Source organism: Gopherus flavomarginatus, chromosome 10, assembly GCF_025201925.1.
Source record: "Gopherus flavomarginatus isolate rGopFla2 chromosome 10, rGopFla2.mat.asm, whole genome shotgun sequence".
Classification (NCBI taxonomy): domain Eukaryota; kingdom Metazoa; phylum Chordata; order Testudines; family Testudinidae; genus Gopherus; species Gopherus flavomarginatus.
Window position 1 is genome coordinate 59,691,890 of NC_066626.1, and position 20,499 is coordinate 59,712,388.

At 40.7% G+C, this 20,499-nt stretch overlaps 1 protein-coding gene across 5 annotated transcripts in view; it reads right to left on the bottom strand.

The window, feature by feature from the left end:
* ARHGAP15 (Rho GTPase activating protein 15) overlaps positions 1-20,499 on the bottom strand; it is a 457,670-nt gene that overhangs the window by 332,986 nt on the left and 104,185 nt on the right. For all 5 annotated transcript variants that reach the window (XM_050969300.1, XM_050969301.1, XM_050969297.1 and 2 more), the window contains one exon: positions 19,218-19,307. In XM_050969300.1, the coding sequence (XP_050825257.1) occupies positions 19,218-19,307 (90 nt within the window). The remainder of the gene's footprint in view (positions 1-19,217; positions 19,308-20,499) is intronic.

A 20,499-nucleotide genomic window follows, 5' to 3' on the forward strand; every position in this document is an offset into this window, starting at 1 on the left:
TGCAGTTAATAAAAAGTGCTCTGCCATCTCTCCTGATAAACCTGACTCAGGAATGCTTACTAAACAATACAGGACATGAGGGCAAGAACAGCACAGTAGACATAGGTAAGCTTCGCATAGGCATCCACACCCTGGACCTTTAGGGTAAATCTAGAAAGCAATAGAAGGCCCATGGCAGCAAGTCTCAGAGCATAGGGCAACTGACTTAAATAGCCCAAGCCCAAATGTCTGCCCTGCAGGTTGGAGCCCTGCAGCCCCAACCCTTCAAGCCCAAGTTAGCTGACCTGGCCCAGCTAACGGGTCTTGTATTGCAGTGTAGATGTATCCTTCCGGTTTGTTTGCATTGCACACTGAGCCTGGGTTTGGACTCAGTTTTGAGCCCAACCTCCCCTTCTGTCCACACACAAATCAATCTGATGTGGGTCAGCATGCGCTCAGGACCTAGGACCTTGCTGGGGCGGCATCTGAGCCTGCTAGGGAAGCAAGACAGGTCTAAGTCCTGTCATTGTGCAGTATGGATGCAGCTCTGCTGCAGACCTGGCTCACAAGATCTGCATAGTGCAGTATGATACATTAGCATCCCTGAGACACCCAGGTCCTACAATTGGAAGCCCATGTTCACAATACAGTGTGGACGCTCAAGCATGTACTTGGAGTCAGTAAGCCCAGGTCCCACAGATCCAGGTTTACAGTGCAGTGTAAACATACTCTTAGATCTCAGCCCATCATTGATTAACATCCTACTAGGTCTTTTGACTCCATCTCTTGCTTTACACAAGCAAACACTTTAAATGAAAATGAGAATGAGTTCCCTCAGTACATTTCTAATAAAACCTTTAAAAGTATCATGTCTCTGCTCAATCACCACTCCACATACAACTTTATTAATTAAATAGTTTAGAAGCAGTTAAAAGACTTATTTAAAAAACTTGTGTTATTAGCAGCTGTTTATTCATTGATCCCACAGAGCTAAAGCAATAAATGTCTAACTTGTTTGTTGTGTTACCAATAAGTCAGCATTTTAAAGACAAAGGAGACAGAATGCAACTCCCTGTAACACGACGATGCCTTAAAACACAAAAGCTAGTGTCTCTGAGCATAGAGACAGAACATTTATGTAGACAGGGCAGCACAAATAATCTATTTAACCTAATCTTTTAATTACAGGAAACATCTCCTAGCAAGACATACAAGAGCAATGAAATGACCCACAGCTAAAAATCAAGATGATATATTTGTGCATGTGAAAGTAACACTAGCAGAATTCATAAAAGAAAATCTCCTTGGGCATTATTATCTTTCCATCAGGACATGTTGCCGTCACACAGCAAATAAGAAAAATTTTTTTTTAAATGTTATTAAAATACAAAACTGTAAAGTACAGAGTAATGAAAAATGGAGCAAGAGTAGAGACAGGCAAGATTAGAAGGGAAGATCCAGGTAGGAACAAAATCTCACTTGAATGGCAAAAGCAGCATCTTGAAAAAGCTAGGGCCCAATTCTGACACTTTGAGATAATGAATAGCATCTTATTCAGTAGTAGTAGTAGTAGTTATAAAAGAGTCTCAAAATATCAAGAGATGGGAACATTGAGCCTTAAAAAAATCTTACTTTCCTTTCTCAGCGTTCCCCTTTCCCATCTCTGATAATTCTGAGCCTTTTCTCTGACCCTTTCCCTTACTGCAACTAAGTCATTATCCTTATATTTGAAAAAATTGGCATCCATCCCTTTGATCCACTATTATTTCATTGCATTCTTTCTATGACCTGCACACAATTCCTCACTCTCATCCTTGTTCATATCCCCATTTCCTTGTTTACATTCTATTTTACCATCTTCATCCATGGGTTTTTTTTTAAACCGATAAAGCCTAATGTCCATCCTATGTTATGGTCCAATACATGCAACTTATTAACTCTTATTCCTTAGTTTGCAACTTCATGCTAAGTACCCTATTTGTTTCCAAAAACCAAAGGGAAAGGAAAATAGAACTACACAAGGTCAAAAGTACAATCTTTTCTTTACTCCCACTCATATTCTTATATAAACCTCACTGTCATTAATTTCCAACAGAGGACTAGTTTTTCCAAACTGGGAATTCCCATCAGTTTGACTGTTTGACAGAATTTTCCTGCCTTTTCTCAGAAGGTGCGAATTTTTCAAATGCCAGTAACATACCACGACAGAATTTCCCATAAGTAGGCGGTAACAGCGGCTTGGATTGCTGGGACTGCTGTTCAACAGTCTCATTTCCACAAAAGCCAACTCACTTGAAAACAGAAAAATCAGAACTGAGAATTAACATCTTGTGAGTCAACCTGTGCACATGGAAACACTGATAAGATTATTTCTACATGCTGCAGAATTGCTAGACCTCTTTCTTGGACACTAGCTGTTGATTCTGTTAGCACTACACAATATCCTGTAACTTCAGCTTGTGAAAACAATCTTTGAAAATATGATCTCAAATCATTTAAAAAATGCAGGGACAGACTTCCAGCTTCACTATAGCCCCTTTCCACCATTCCACCTGTACACAGACCATAAAGGGAGTGAAACGAGGAACACTCCTAGGGCATGGGTACCTAGGCCGGTATATGTTTTACTACACTGCCCTTCGGGAGCATGCTTCCCCACCGGGTAGGCAGACGTATGCTCAAGCTGAATGCTAAAAATAGCAGTGTGTCCTCAACAGCACAGGGAGAGGCTCAGGCTAGCCACCCAAAATTGGACCCAGGGTGTCATGTTAGCTGGGACTTGGGTGGCTAGCCTGAGACACCACCTGTACACCCTTAAGCAGAGCTATCATATGTCTGCCTACATGCGCTGGAAAGCAGGCTCCCAGCTACTGTGTAGACCCTTAGAGTGAGGGCATACTAGGCCAGAACCAAAGAGAGTGCCAGGAGGGGCATACCCCAAATGGGAGTGGGAGTGGCCAGAGCACTCTGTTAATTCTGAGCTAAGAAGCAGCCCTTGATAATTGTGAGGAGGATGCTGTACAATGGGCACACCAGTCCCAAGAACAACCCAGAATCTGTGATGCACAAAGGTGGCTCAATATCAACTTTGTCATGTTACTACCCTTCTCAGGACTCTCAGCACAGAACCTGGCCCATACTCTGTGCCTCACCCAGAAAGACTGGGAAACATTTTTTTCTGAATAAATTATATATATTTTTATACATATTCATTTACACTAAAAATTCTTCTCTGCCTTTAATCAACCTAGATACACTATAAGGCACTTTCTCTGGGAAGCATATGTGCTGCACAATCTATAAATAGACTAGTGGGACAAATCTTCAGCTGGTGTAAATTGAAATAGCTCAACTGACTTAATGGAGTTAAGTCAAATTGCACTAGCTGAGGATATGCCCCCTACTGTCTACCACACATAGCTGCACAACACACAGGAATGTGAATATGGACTATGCACAGAAGAGGATACCTCAGTGCAAAATGAAATATAAAAGCAAACTACAATATAAACCCATTCTTAATTGATTTAATACACGGTAATACACAGTGCTAAATTAGACTGAGGCACACACACCTCTCTGGGATTTTCAGGACACTTGCTTTATTTTTCCTCTTAGCTTACTACCAACCATGAACTATGGCATTGTTCTTAAACATGAAAAAATAAATGGAGGACACAATACGATCTTATAGAGACTATCAGACGTATTTGTGCAAGTTATTCAGAGCCTTTTAATGCATTAAGAGTGGCTGAGGCATGAATATTGTATTTGATTATTTGAGTTGAGAGCCCTGAAGTATGATGAGTCACCTCTGAGCCTACCTCAACCTGAGTTACCTCTGAGCCTGAGCCTGCTTACGCCTGACGAGTCATCCCTAAGACAGAAAATCTAATGAGTCATCATAGGCCCTTATCTGCAGGTCTTGTGATAGGCCCCACACCATACAACCAGGGTTTGGACAATCCACAGGAGGGGACCAAGCTCTTTTAAGGGAAGCAGTCTCTCTAGTCTGTTCAGTATTACTACCTGGCTGGGAGCATTCCCGTTGCCAATAATTTCAACAGACTGCCATTGCTCCTGCTCCAGCCATGCCTACCAGGACCTTTGCTAGACCTGGATGCTGGTTTTGGCAACCAGATCCATGGTGACTACAGGGGCAGATCTCCTCACAGAGCCCCTGCTACACAACTCTCAACTCGGTGTGCAGGTGACAAGCTGCCCCTTAATGCACCAGAGGCTGGCCCTGGCAGGAACCACCTGAATTGGAGACCTCCTGGACTATGGCTGGGGGGACTGGGTGGATCCCCTGGCACTCGTCCGGTGCATGGGGCTCTCCACCCTTCATAACTCCTGGCATGTACTCCAGGTGGTGAGGGCAGCCTTATTGCCTGCCTCTCAGCCTTCCTTGAGCAAGTCCTACAGGAAGGTGCTTCCTGCCTTCCCCTCATCCCTGGCCCTCTGGACCTTTTCATCAGGCCCTGAACCCCCTTCCCCCGCCCCCGTCCTTTTCCCTGTATAACCTGAGATAGATTCATGACCTGCAGCCAGTTCAATTCTGAACTGCGCCAAGGATACATCTGTACATGCTCATGCTCCTTTTCATTTCCTCACCCTCATGTCCCACTCCTACACCAAGCATCGGGACCTTCTGCCATCTGAGGAGGGTGAGGAATTCTGGTGGGCCAGTCTGTATTCCACCTTGGTTCCACAGCCCGCCAGGGGTATCAGTTGGTGGCTCCTTCATGAATATGTAAGCACAGGCGTGTACCTTGCGTGGTTCACCCCCATCCCCCTTACCTGTCCTTTTTATCTCATGAGACCCTGGCACACATTTATCTCCAATGACAGGCCCCTCCACCATACAAATCACGTTTTCTGGCTCCTTCAGAACCTTCTCCTAAGGTTCTGGCTGCACTTTTCCTCACACCTCCTGATTTATGCACCCTATCCACAATCCCACTAAGTCATGAGACCTCCTTGTCAATCTCCTCCTGGCACTGGCCAAAGTGGCCATCCATCACACCAGGAGGAGGAGGCCAGAATGGGAGGTTCTCTGTGACTATTTGGCTTATTTCTGTTCCTACCTCCAATCACGCATCTGGGCAGAGTTCCTCTGGCCTATGTCTCCCTAGAAATATTTGAGGAGCAGTGGGTGCTGTCCGGGGTTCTCTGCTTGGTGTCCTCCTCCGGTTGCCTACTTATGATCCTGTGATCCTCATACTGGTTTCTGATTTTTTTCATTTGGTGTCCTCCACTCTCATTTGAACTCTAGGCTCAGTAGCTCCTGACGGGTGGAGGGGCCTTTAGACACAGGTGGGTTTGCACATACTCGCTACCAGAACTCAATAGGTGCTCCAGTCATGCCTATTTACATGCTAGTGAGCACCTATTCCAGTCTACATCTGCTCCTGTCTCTACCGGCTACCTGAGAACTCTGACATGAAGTCTGTGACAAAATAGGTTATTTCTGATCATTCAAGTGACAAGTTAAACATTTCTCTGCTCTTCAAGGAGCTATGCAATATTAAGTCACTTCCAACGCTGTCTCTCTTAGATAACATGCTCCCTAGAATATTTAAGCTCCATCTCCAGCTCATGGTAAATTTATACAGATAGCAAGAAAGAGGATTATTGTCTCTTATTGCATAGAATCTAAATATGGGCTGGCTGTCTCCCATATCTATAAAAAAATATGGTTCCTGTCCTGAAGAACTGACAATCTAAATCATAAACCTGCAGACTATGACCTGTGACACTACACACATACTGGAAGTTAAGTATGAATCTGTAAATAAAATTAAGTTTGCAGGATAGGGATTTCGAAATAAAAAGGTCAGACAAGGGATACACTGTTTAAGAGGAATGGGGACCACAATAATAAAATCATCTAGTAACTTAAGTTGTTGTTGCATATGTATATCATGGCGACTTCACACTTTTGTAGACATTTTTACGGTGTTAACTAAATTAAAGAGATGTTAATGTATACTGCACTTTTTGTGAGATGAGGTAAGAGAAGGAGGAGGGAGGGCATATCACTTCTTTGAAAAAAATTGTGAAGGAAAAGGTCTGCTTATGATTCCTTCTACTCTACATCAAAATACTACTCCTGTGTCCACACTGCATTTAACACAGTGTCCTTGTACCAGCCATTTTCTTACAGCTCCTGCTTCTTTTTTATCAACAAATTAAAATGTTCATTTATTTACTTTTATTTATTTCACTGTATAATATATATCAAAAGGCTTCTACTGTCATCAGTTAAAAATACAACCATATCAGAAACTTAAAGCAGCTGCTCTTCACTCCAAAACAGAAAAATAACAGACAAGAAATAGAATCCAAACTCAATCAATATCCCCATCCACATGTAACCCAGGCTGGCTTGACATGGCACTCTGTCCCCCTCTAGTGGTGGCTAGACCAACTAGAGATTGAACGTGCCTACAGCCTTGGCTAAGAGACACATGCCTTTTAGTTCATGCAGTAGAGGTTCATACCTTTAGCTCTAGAGGTCCCAGCTTTGATCCCTGCTGCTGATGTCCCTGTGGGGTTTGGCTTTACACACAAATACAAGCTTATAAGAAGCCCTTTCCCCCCACAAAAGACAAGGTAAATGAGAAGGTTTTGAAGTGCATCTTTAAAGTCAAGAAGCTCAGGGAGTTAGCTCCATAATTGAGGACCCCATATGGAAAGTGTGTCACTGGCAGCTCCAGCTTGTTTTATGCCAAGTGAGACTCTAGCTCAAGCATTTCTGCTGCCTACAGTTACTGCATTATCACACCAAATAAGGCTCTGCAGTCCACTAAAGGTCTGTGAATCACAATTTGAAAACTACTGCTCTACATGAAACGGAGAGAGACATTTTCTAAGAGGTATGGAAGGTGTTACTTGTGTGACTCTGTTAAAACCAAATTGCCCTCTACTGCCCCATGCATCCTTTTGAAACACCTACCAGGACTGTCTTTCCCCAACAGGTTTTTTGCTATGTAAACCACTCACACGGAAATATGTGACTCTCTACCATAATCTGGCATGCATTTGTGTGCAAATGTGAGGTGCTGTCTTCAAAGAGAGGAGAGCCAAGGCTCTGCTTGCGCAGCCAACATCAAAATATCTGCCTCACTCATTAAAGAGAAACAGAAAAATGGAGTAAAGTGACTTAGCCAAGTTTTTAGAAAATGTAGTGGCTGAATACAGAAATACCAGCTCTAAACATGTAAACAAGTCAGATTTTATTATCTCTGAGTGAGTTCATTTGCGATTCGTGTCTCTGCTTTGCATAAGTTTGATACATTAAAGAAGTGTGCAATATTTGGGTACATATAAAGACAAATATATATATTATATTTATTAATTTTTTTAGCACGAACTTACGTTAATTTATCAGCTTTTGTTCAGAAGGATCCCAAAGCATTTAAATGACATATCAAAGTCTGCCCTTAGAAACATATACACACTTTCCACTTCTTCAGTGCCTTTCACCTGCTGATCTCAAAATGCTGTAAAAGCAACACTGAATCAAGTCTCACAAGTTCCTTTGAGGCTGAAAAAATATTAATAATATCCCCACTTCACAAGCTGGACAAAGTGAAGCAAGGCCAGATCCTAGAGAATGTCAGTTACTTTTCCAAGGTCACATACAGGATATCCTCACTCTGTGCTTTAACGAAGACATCATCCTGCATTAGTTATTTACCAGTAAAAAGCATCCACCCAGTTTCACTACAGCTGATCAAATGCTCGATACCATTCACTGTTTTAAAATATAAAAGTATTGCTGCACGTATAAACTAGTTTTTACAGGTTTATAATAGCAATATTTCCTTCTAAATCAGACATTACCTCATTTAATAATCAGCTTGAAAGAGCAGGGCCGGTAAGAAACTATTTCCTTGGAAAGAATTTTAAAACTTGATTCAAATATCAGTTGCAAATGACTACTATTTGTTACACCTGTAAAACATTCCCTTTGAAAAAAACATCCCTCTCGTTCAAAGATCAATTGAGAGTCTAATCCAGGCGAGATGACCCAAGAATGTCAACGAAAGTACAAGATCAGGTAAAATTATTTTATGTCTCTGTAAGTTGCTTCACTGGAACAACAACATCATACAAAACCCCTCTCTTAGAAAGCATTCCACATTTTAACTGTTAACCTAGCAACAATAAGATCCAGAGAAAGCCAGTGTTGATACACATACTGTCCACCAGATGGCAGCAATGTGTTTTATGAATAATGCAGTAACATCCTGCACTTCCATTTCACATTTAAATTATAAAACAATAGTTACTTCTTTAGATATGAACAAACCAAATAAATTCAGCCAAAAAGTAAAGAAAAATAAACAGCTTTGCATTCAGAAAGTTGGTTATGGCTGACTAGCTGAGATTGCTCTCTCACAGGATATAGTGGAAATCAACGCTGCTATTGCTTTCCCTACTCTGTAAGCATCTATTTGGGCCCTTACGTTCTTCAGTTGTTCAGTTCCACCAAAATTACTTCACATGCACAGTAAGCATTAACTGATGTTACATTTTATTCCTGTAACACAGAAAATGCCCCTGGCTCAAAATAAATATTTTTCTTTCTGATGGACAAATAACATCTGCAGTTATGAAAGCTGCAGTGTAGCTGTCAAAAGCTAAGTGAGTCACATAATTTCTTGAGAAGCACATGTGTATCTGTAAGCACCCCCTGTGCAGATAGAGACATATTAGAAGTTACATCCCTACCTAGATAGGGTCACTTAAAAAGACTACTTTCAAGCAATTATTTTTATTATCATCATTTCAGCCAACTAAAATTAAATGTCTATTGTCTGGTTAAAGTTATAGTTTAAAAAAAGATCATTCAAATCATTCTTCACAGCAACTTTTGACTAGATTTTGATTTGTGAGTAGCAAGGATTTACTAAAACACATAGGGCCAAATTCAGCCCCAGTGTAAGTACGGGCAATAATATGAGGCTGATTATCCACTGCCTCTGTACCGGCTCTACTCATTTATATCTGTATACGGTGAGCCAGACAGATAGCTGTTGAGTTATACCAACTGAGGATCTGGCTCAGTGAGTGTAAAATAACACCATTTCCACTTGTAGCATTTCACATGCACTTTCCACACATGTAGGCGATTACCTAACGGGCAACACAGAGGATGATCAAGCCCAGGGAGGCAAATCCAGCTCTCGTTCACACACTGGCTTCATTGGAGTTCGGATATAGACCTATGTCCATTTAGGTCAGGCTGGTTTTGGCTCACTGTGTGTAAACATAGGAGATTTCAGTACACAAAAAAACCAGGAGGTTCACCAGTCTTCTCCCCTTATTTCAGTTAGCACCTGTGCCCACTGTAACAAGGTGAAACAGCCAGGAAAGAGGTAAGGGTTATTTGCCTGTCACATGGCCCAGCAAGGAATTTAAGGGAAGGAGGCAAGTAGCCTTTAAGCCTTTCTTGTTAGTATCATCTCCTAACACACCAACAAGATAATCTTTCTCCATAGCTCTATCTATCTCCAGTTATTCCAGACACAGAGAAAGCTGTCTTCAGTGGACTAGAAAAAGAGGATTGTCCATCCAAGGAGCTGTTACTAAAAATCTACAGCATTTGCACTGGAAACCTTGGGTATATTTTAGAGTGGCCCCATAGAGTGATTTTGTTCAACATCTTCATTAAGGATCTGGATGATGGGATGGATTGCATGCTCATCAAGTTTGTGGATGACACTAAGCTGGGGGGAGAGGTAGATACACTGGAGGGTAGGGATAGAGTCCAAAGTGACCTAGACAAATTGGAGGATTAGGCAAAAAGAAATCTGATGAGGTTCAACAAGGACAGAAGAATCCCATGCACCGATACCGGCTGGCTAAGCAGTAGTTCTGAAGAAAAGGACCTAGGGATTACAGTGGACGAGAAGTTGGATACGAGTGTGCCCTTGCTGCCAAGAAGGCTAACAGCATATTGGGCAGAATTAGTAGGAGCATTGCCAGCAGATCGAGGGAAGTGATTATTTGTCTCTATTTGGCACTGGTGAGATCACATCTGGAGTATTGCATCCAATTTTGTCCCCCTTCCACTACAGAAAAAAAGTGGACAAATTGGAAAGAGTTCAGCAGAGGGCAACAAAAATGATTAGGGGGCTGGGGCACATGACGAGGAGAGGCTGAACTGGGCTTATTTAGTCTGCAGAAGAGAAGAGTGAGGGGGGATTTGACAGCAGCCTGGAACCAGCCCTGAAGGGAGGTTCCAAAGAGAATGGAGCTCGGGTGTTCTCAGTGGTGGCAGATGACAGAACAAGGAGCAATGGTCTCAAGTTACAGTGGGGGAGGTCTAGGCTGGATATTAGGAAACACTATTTCACTAGGAGGGTGGTAAAGCACTGGAATGGATTACCTAAGGAAGTGGTGGAATCTCCATTCTGTGAGATTGTTAAGGCCCAGATTGACAAAGCCCTGGCTGGGATGATTTAGTTGGGGTTGGTCCTGCTTTGAGCAGGGGGTTGGACTAGATGACTTCCTGAGGTCTCTTCCAACCCTGATATTCTATGATTCTATAATTCCAGGATATTGCTTACTGGAGGTGGCTGTTAGTGTAGGTTTCACACTATCAGTAACTTGGGGGGTTAGATTTTTTTAGTGAAAAGAAAAGCAAGTCACTACTGGCAGAGAGTTAAAGGCTCTCTACAGTCCCAGTTTTGTAGTCACGAAACATGCAAAACTCTCTTGAACCCAATGAGAGTTCTTTATGTTCTGTATGGCGTGGCTACAGAATCAGGCTCCAAGTAGATGCTCAGATACTAAATGTAAAAACTTCAATAGACGAATAAAGGGAAGAAATTCTGCCTATATTTTGTAGCAACTACTTCATTATCTGCTTACATTGCCATCTTATGAACAAGTAGATGCTCCTTCAACCTTCTCTTTTAGAAAGAATAAAGAAAACTTGAAAGAAAAGTTCTATGATTCTATGACTTTGTTTCCCAAACTCTTTCTATACATAAAATCCTCAAGTCTCGGCTTCAATCCAGCTTCTCTCTACCAGATCTCCGCTTTTTCATATACTGTTTGAAATAACATGATTAATACTGTGCACAGTACAGGGACTCTCAGTCTCTATAAAGTACCTGTATAATTTCAACTTCTCTTTATTGCTCTTATGTATGCAATTCAAGGCCTTGTTTTCTTTTTCTTGCCATTAAGCAGAGAGAAAAGACTCCAGAGTTTTATCCACCACTACCCCCGTATTATGATCACTGATTTGTGTCACAGAACCATTGAGCATATATTCCCTTTCCTTTTCTTTCTTGCCCTGCTCTCATTACCTTGCATCTCTCAAAATTGAATTTCATCAACCATTTATCAGCCTGTGAGCCTAGTCTATCAAAAGCAACCTGAGTTTTATTTCATTTTCTCGTAGTGGTACCCCGATGCCCAAGGTGGACAATAGGAAATAATTTGCTGGTCATACATGTCATGTATAACGCACAAACTTCTGGCCAAAATGGTCCCTTTCTGGCAAGCACAACAAACGCAGGGCATAACTGGATCCTCAGTAGCCCAGTGAAACTCATTGATTTCCTAAGGCTGTCTGATAGTCTGGTAAAATAAGCATTGTTGGGCTGTTTGTATTCATGAAATAAAGACAGTAGGTGGCATTTGTGTCACTGTCCTAGGTAGGGTGCAGCAATGAGCTGTGCTACTTCAGGAGGAGCTCTGCCACAATCTGCAGAGGAGGTAAGGGACAGGGCCACCCAGAGGATTTGGGGGGCCTGGGGCAAAGCAGGGGAGCTGCGGCGCTAGTACTTACCCAGCGGCAGTCCAGGTCTTCAGCGGCATTTCGGTGGCAGGGGGCCCTTCAGTCACTCTGCATCTTCAGCAGCACTAAAGGACCCCTCACCGCCAAAATGCCACTGAAGACCTGGAGCAACTGAAGACCCCCCCCCACCACTGAAATGCCACCAAAGACCCGGACCTCTGCCAGGCCAGGGCTCATGGGGCATTTCGGCAGTGGGGGGCCTTCAGTCGCTCCATGTCTTCAGCAGCACTGAAGGGCCCCCCACCACTGAAGACTCGGACTGCCACCAGGCCAGGGCTAGCGAGGCCCCTCTGGGGCCCGGAGAAAATTGCCCCACTTGTCCCCACCCCCTCGGGGCAGCCCTGGTAATGGAATCAGGGGGGCTGGAACAATTTGTATAGTGGGATTGCTGAGAGTCATTGAACCAAACTGTAAACCCTGTATATAATGGAAACAACTTCAAGCCAAACAGTGCAGCAGCACCCCTAGTTCCAGCACCTATGCATGGATGGAGCAGATTGTGTTGTCCACACTCCATTCACTGGCTGAGGCAAAAAGGCAATCAACCTGCCTTCTCACTGTCCACGTCTCTGATATCCCTTTTCCAGGGGAGAGCAGGCACAATGAATGCCTGACATACACACCTTGCTCCATACGCCACCAGGGCATTATGACAGTTCCTCCACATTACACTCAAAGGCCCCAGTTCAGGAAGTACTTCTCCTGTCACCCAGCATGGCCCTCACTCAGACAGGCATTAGCCCTTAGAATGGAATTGACTTTTCAACCTTATAATGTTTTCAGTGTGCATTACACGCACACACATTCTGTACAAATGTGTTCAGGTCTCCTAAAACCAGCTATATAACCACAGTTATTAGCTTTCCTGCTTTTCATTGTTAATCAGGGATAAAATATTCTGCATCCACGCACACAGAGAAAACACAGCTCTACCTGGCATTACTTGCATATGCTTCCTTCTGGTTTTGTGTGACACAGTGTTCTCCTGTAGCAGTAATTTCTAAAGCAAAAGTTGAGATCTAATGTGTGTCTGAATTTTCTGCCTTTGATGCTTATGGTAACTGCAGGTATAAAAGAATGAGGTAGAAAACTGGTAAAAAGCATGGGCTTATTTTTAATGCTACTTTAAGTAAAAAGATAATAACATAATTAAGAAATGATTAATAAATAATTCCCAGTTCAGGGTAAATCAAGAGTAACTCCAGTGATGTCAATGGAATTGCACCAGTGTAAAAGTGATAAGACAGGAGAATTAGCTCCATTAATTCTGATATCAGAATTTGTACTTATAAAGCATCTGCTATCCAAAGTTCTCACTGTATTTTACATCCACATCTCTGTAAGATACAGTATTATACTAATTTTAGAAATGGAAAAATAAACATCACAGAGATTAAGTCTCCCACAACAGAATGTGTATACTTCTGCCTTGCACCCAAATTGCACAAGCAAAGTGCCTGATGTGTTTATGAAGCAGGAATTTGCACAAGCACATAATTTTCCAGATGCTCACTCCAGCTTTCCCATATCCCGTAGATGTTCTGTGTACACTTTTGCATGTACATCTTTAAAAATCCGAGTCTATGTGACTCACCCAATAGTATTAGGTAGCAAGTCAATGGGACAACTGGAAATACAATCCAGCAACCCTCTTCTCCCACTGCAACATACAAGTTCACTAACTTCAATGGGAGTTATTTATATCATTCCCGGGTGAGAGGGGGGACAAAACACATCAGGAATCCTTTCTACTTGCTCCTGTTCAAGCCTTTTTCTTTTGGTCCAATTTCCTATTACTGTCTAGATAATAATTGCAGGTTATTAAACTACTGACACTGTCATAACATTATATATGTAGCCAATTATTTAAAGATATGAAATTAGATTAGGGTAAATTCAGATCTCTGGGATATCAGTTAAACCCATAAAAAATAAATGTAACTTCCACACATGGATAAATTAACATAAAGGTATCTAAAACAGGGCCAGATACATCCACTGTTTATAAAACATAAGGCCAGCAAAAGCTTTCTGTGGTTCTAAAGTTAATGCAGAAGACCGAGCTTTCTTGGGGTCCCATCAGAGACTCTGAAACAAACTCCGAAAGGAACTAAGGATCATCACAAACCTCACCAGCTACATTTCCAAGTGCAATCTTTGGCCTGTCTTCTCTAAAACAAACACACAGCAGTGTATACATTTAAAACAAAGAAAACCAAGCCACCAAACTCTACCAAAACAAAACATTATACCTGTGCACACAATTCTCGCCCCAGGGAGAGCATGAAGGAGAGAAAATAAACCACGTGACAGATGTCAGTCATGTCACTTAATGCACTACTGGAATACACTCAGGTATTATGGTGATGAGGGCTATTTAAGAACCTGTATTGTACAGAAGAGAACAGAAAATGTATGGGTCAGAGTCTGATGTTGGTGTAAATCTGGAATAACTCCACTGAAGATATTGAAGTTGCTCTGCATTTACACCAGTGTAACTGAGATCAGAATCAGGCATGTTATATGCTTACTAGCTGTAGGATAATCTCTTTTACATTAGGTCTAGGTGCAACTATATTTTCAACCAAAATACAGAACTTTCTAGTATTTTTCACTAGATTTCTTGCCTTGTTTTCTAGGCTTTTACATGTTAGAATTTTATGAATATGAGTAAACTGACAGAGCTGCAGCCTTTTGAAATTAAAGTCAATATCACATTAAGGCTGTGGCAAAAGCCTGTGTATCAGTCTCTGTAATTTATGTAACAAAACCTTTATAAACAAATGCACTTGGAAAATGAACAGAAACACCAATGAAATGAAATAATGACTCTGTTTGTTAAATGAATGAAACTATTAGGAGAATGAAGCTGCTTACTAATTCATGAATATGCTGAATAGCGACTTTTTTAACACTGACTTTTTTTTTTAATCAACCAAAAAGAACCCCCCCCTGCAAATCATTCCATTGCTGCAGGATTTTGTATTAATGAAACCTTAGCATTGTAGAGCCACAAGTATATTAAGGTCAAATGAACACTGCAACTTCCTCCCAAGGGTCTTGTCATAATTTTAAACTCAAAAAGTGCGGTTTGGCTTACACGTGAGGAGGAAGAGCATGAGCGAAGCAGGAGACGTGGATAAACCCTATTCTGAAAAGTTATTCACAAGCACACAACATTGAGCATTGAGAACATTTTTCAACTAATCTAGTTACTAATGCCTCAGTTACCATATTAGTGCTGGCTGCAAAGCATTCCATCATGTCGTTATTTTCTTCAGCTATAGTTCACATCAAGATTTGCCTATCTGATGCAAAACTGAACTAAGTAAAAGAGAGAAAGGAGAACGACGGGATGACAGAGGCACTCTTTCTGTTCCAGTTGCTGATTGACAATACTGCCATCCCTTAGCATGGTTTTATTTAGTTATTACAACCATCTCTCTGTAAATGACACTTAGGATTATTTAAGATTATGTTGTAATCCTTTTAATCCTCAATGCTTTAAATTTCAGGCTAAATACCAAAAAGCAAACTAGCACTTAGCAGAAATGTTTAAAGCATGTGATTTGAACATAAATCTTCTTTTATTCACTACGTCTCTGATGAAGACCTAGTGCATCACATCAGTTAGCCATAGAGAACACTACAGGATCTCACTGCAAATTGCTCTGTTTGCTCAGATTCTGTTGAAACTGCTTCAAAGTAGTTCTGTTTACCAGTGCTATATCATCAACAAAACAAACAAAGGTAAGTCATGCTGCAGGACACTGCTATGCACTATTTGATGAAACTGGTATGTTTAAAATGCACAGAAATAGATAATGTGCACACATTTTAAATTAATTAGGCCTTGTTCTGATAGATTTACCTTAGTTTAGAAAAGGAATAACTCCATTAAAAACAGAGAAGTTAAACATGTGCAAGGTCAGAATCCAACCCCAAACCTCCCTGCCTGAATTTTATTTGCTGCAGGTTTATATATTTTTCCTCCTGAATTTCATTCATTCATATTTTTCCACCCAAATAATATATTCCTTATTAATTAATTATGTATAGTCCATCTCTTTGTTGGTATGCATTTACTAAGCCATGTATATGTCCTAGTTAGAACTCGAATTCCACATTTCCTGCAACTTTGGACATTCGATTTTCTTTAAAACAAAATCTCAATAGTCATTTTCTATTTGTAAACTATAATTCTTGGTCTCAGACTGAGTATCCAGGGTAAATGAAACTCAGAATTCGGTAGCCAGTTCTGATACAGCGCATGGACAGAAATCAACATTGCTCGGTTTTAGTCAAGAATAAATGCTTTATTATTCAGTTTGCAATTCAACAAAAATGCACCGATCATGCTTTGTTGCCGTGCTTTGAATATATAATCATATTTATTCTGATAATTTCAGAGTTAGGCCAGCTAATGTAGCTAATCAGATAGCAGTGCAAGTCATCTAGATTTAGTTTTCCAGCAAAGCCCTTTGGATTCTTTCCATTCCAACAGAACTATGAATAGGTAGATAGTCAAAGGAGGGCTATATATTTTAAATAAATAAAACTTCAAGAGTGTTTTCAGTACATTCAGTATCCAAGTAAAAGCCACCTTCCTTGGTTTTAAAACTCTGCCTGGACTCTCGCTTTATTCTCCTTCCTACTGTTTCCATTCATCTAGCACCAATCCTTTCAGTCCTTTCCCAAAATGCTACCACTGTTGGTACCAAACAACTCTTGCCATCTGGCAAACACTTCTAGTATATCTCCATGATCCATCTACACAATGCTCCACCCTTTTAGGTTTATAACTCTGATTTCTCTCCCACTCAGTTATTGGGCTTATGAACAAATGACTTAATGGTTCAGAAGAGAACTGAGCCCAATTCTTCTCTATATTCATACTCAAATAGTTCAGTGATCTCCTTTAGCTCTGCTAATGTGTAAGGGTTTGTGGAATTTAGCTAACGTTATATTTTATGACTTTTAAGGAGACAAAATAGAAGAATGAGAATAAAACTGAGTTGTTCACCCTACCAATATGCTCTACGGATTACACAAGAATTGTCAAACCTCATATTTTATAAATCACTGTCAGATTTTAAGAGAATAGTTGCAAAAGCACCTAAGGGAGTTAGTTGCACATGTCCTATTGACTTTCAGTGGTCTTCAATCCTTTAGGTGCTTTCAAAAATATTCCCCTTATATCTTTAGATAAAATGGATCCATATTATCTGTTGCTCTAACAGTTGGCAGGTAAGGGATGAGCCCTTTCAGGAAGACAGTTACAGTCCCTGATTCTTTGTCTCACCCCAGTCACTGCTGCATATAAAAGCCGCCTGGTGACTACTCTAACACTTTCAATCTGGCAACAATCCCTAAGGGAACTTGAACCAGCTGAAGATACCCAGAGCTCAGCACATGCCAGCCATGTCACATCCCCACTCGATATTCTGTTACACTAGTAGCTGTAGGATAGATGGCATGGAGCCAACAATGCCAGCTCTGAAAAAAGGGCCTTGCCTACAGAGCAGGCCTAGAAGCAGAATGGTCCATTCCTTGAGAGGATTCTAATCCAGTAGAGATCATTGAGGATCACCTATGGAAGCATCACTGCTTTGGAGCGGACCTGTGGAAGCATCACTGCTTCACTGTTGTAAAGACCTTAATTCCAACATAGTCCAGTCTTCAAAGGTCTTGGCATCAGCATACTAAGCAGTGTTTACTCTTACTTCTCTTCAGCATGTAATCTACATTTGCTCCTACCTTGGAAGCAATTCAATAACTGTTAGTAATGCCACGTGCAACCTGGTTAACTGGCATGCCCATTTCTTACTGTATCTGGCAGGCATTATATGTTCTGAAAATGCACCCTCCCCTCCTCTTGTGTCCTAGATGCTGTAGAGCACAAGACCAGCACATACAGCTCTGCACAGATGACATGAGGAGCAGGACAGAGAACCAGGGGAGATGACTGAAGGGACAATGAAACTCTAAGTAAGAGAACAAGGAAGAGTGAGTAAGTTTGATGACAATAAGACCTAAGTCCTTACTCAAAGTTCAGACCTTATTTTGAGATTTGAAACAATTTTCTTACATTTCTCTTCTTCTACCACTCTTTGCTCACCTCTCCACTTGTTCTTCCCCCACTCCAGAAGCATAAATGGGAAAACATTGTAAAAAAGTCATGAGTGCATTTTGTGCGTAGACAAGATCCAAGTTTCAGAGAGTGATCAATTTGGTGAAATAAAATACTATAAAGCACAATTTTATACCCTCTTACCATCTAAACATACAGTCATCTCTTTTGTAAGGCTACTGTTAACTGACTCCCATATTTACCAAACTCACACTATATAAACTTTACCTTACTGTAAAACCAGGATATGAACTAGAGGTACACTAGTCAGCTTACTAAAATAAATCAATTTAATATATAAACAGCAGTTGAAGAAAGGAAAGTTTTCACAGTTCAATCCTTGAGGGGGCCATTTAGGGATCTGGGGCAAAAATCTGTCCGGGGATTGGCCCTGCTTTGAGCAGGGGGTTGGACTAGATGACCTCCTGAGGTCCCTTCCAACCCTGATATTCTATGAACTCTCTATTCTATTCTTTCCTCACTACTGAAGCCCTATATAAAATTCCAAATCATTCGATAGAAAAAAAATCTCATTAAAGTGCTTGATTCAACTCCCATGACATCAACAAAAGCCTTTTCATTGATTTAAATGGGTGTTGGACTGGGCCCCTATAGTGGAAGTGTTGTAACAATCTTTTTTTAGCATCCATATCCTGGAATTTCAACCCTAGATTAATGCCTTTCTCATCTCTGAAAGGCATTTATCTTGCCATTCAATTAAACGGCATGTGGATGAAAAGAAATAAGTGACATTGTTTTCCATGAAATAAAATGATAAGCACATGAGAATTATATATAAACTTCTGAATTGGCTCTGAGGGATGCCAGGTTCTTCTCCTTCCAGCCCTCTCCACTCAGGAATGAACCTAGGTCATCACAGCCGTGAGCAGCAATAAAAATAAATAGAGTAACCACACTCAGTTGGATCAGAGCTTAAGTAAGCAATTTGAGAAAGTTCTGTTTATGGAAGTTCTTTAGGTCAAGGATTCTAGGCTTAAACCAAAGCAATTACCTGCTAAGTTTTAAAAACAAATTGAATGTGGAACATTAATCAATAAATCAACAGGTTCTCAAGTGTTTTTAGTAGATTCCATCATCAGGACTCTTTAGCGTAGAAAAAAATAGTAAACTGAAGCTGGATAAAAGTTATGCTTTTACATTTGTTTAAGAAACAAGTGCTGTATTAGATCAATCTGTAGTTACTGAAATATCTAAACAGAGAACTAAAACCTAGTTCTTAACCTTAAAGGCTTAAAGGGAGAATGGAATGAATAAATTGTCTCTTACCTGAAAGACATTCTTTCTACTAGATTTCTCTGTAGTCCATTCAATGTTAGCTCCACACAAATCCACCCATTCTGGTTTATATCCTGCTTTCTGCAAATAAAAATTAAATAGGAAGTATAAATTGAACATACAGAAATGGGGACAGTTGCCAGATAAAAAGAGAATGAATCAAGTTTAACTGGCAGATTATTCTAGCATTGTTGCTAGCACTCTGAAGGGCCTATTAATCCTTCCTTTAATACAATATATAACCCTTTTTCAGGGATCTCAGTGGGAATTACGTGTGTGTGTGTGTGTGTGTGTTATTTTAAAAATTCATTAGGCTATTTCCTAATTAAAGCAAAAGAAAAAAATGACTAGATATTTCTTGTTTTTTTTAATGCTTACTTTGCACCACTGAACCTGAAAAATGCTTGTGCAGAATAGATTAGTTCTGATTGATACAGCTGTATAGAACTAAAACTGTAGAAGAAGGTGTGCCTCAGCTCTACAGTAGGCCATCTTTTTATCTAACCAAGTTATGAGGGTCTCAATCCCATGAGATGCCCACATTCGTGAGTTCCAGCAAAGTCAACAAGTTTGGGATGCACTAAGTATGTCTCAGGAGGTACTCAATGCCTTACAAGCCACTACACACCCCAGACAATAATACCTAAAACAAATTAGTTCCATAAAGTTTCTTCTGCATTTGATTGGGGCAACAGCTGAGTGATGTTAATATCACCTTAACTCATCTTTTTTTGTCCCTAATTTTTACTACTACTACTACAACTAGTTATATAATGTTTGTCATCAGTTGATCTCAAAGCACTTTACAAATGAGGACAGTATCATTTTGCTCTTTCAAATGGGGAAACTGAGGCATGGAGAGGGGGAAGAGACATAAATGGGAAGACAACTCAGGTCTCCTGAGTCCTAGTTCAGTGCTCTATCCACTAGGCCATATGGCTACTTTAAACCACTCTAACTTTAAGGGTGACATTGGTTGTAAAGAAAACCAAATGGCAGCAGGCACCATGGAGATTCAAGCACAATCACACTTTTCAGCTTCCTAAAAATGCTCACTCAATTTCTCTGATGTTCTTATTAATGGCTAAAAACCATGTATTTCCAGAGTTGCTTTGAACTGAGTAAAAAAAAAAAAAAAAGATCAATTTGTGTTGAGAGAAACAATAAAAAATCCTAGTCAAATGCTTTGCAGTCATACAACCTGCCATTTTTCAGGACTGAAGTTATAATTATACTCATAATTTGCTAAATCACAATACCTCTGTGTCTCAGG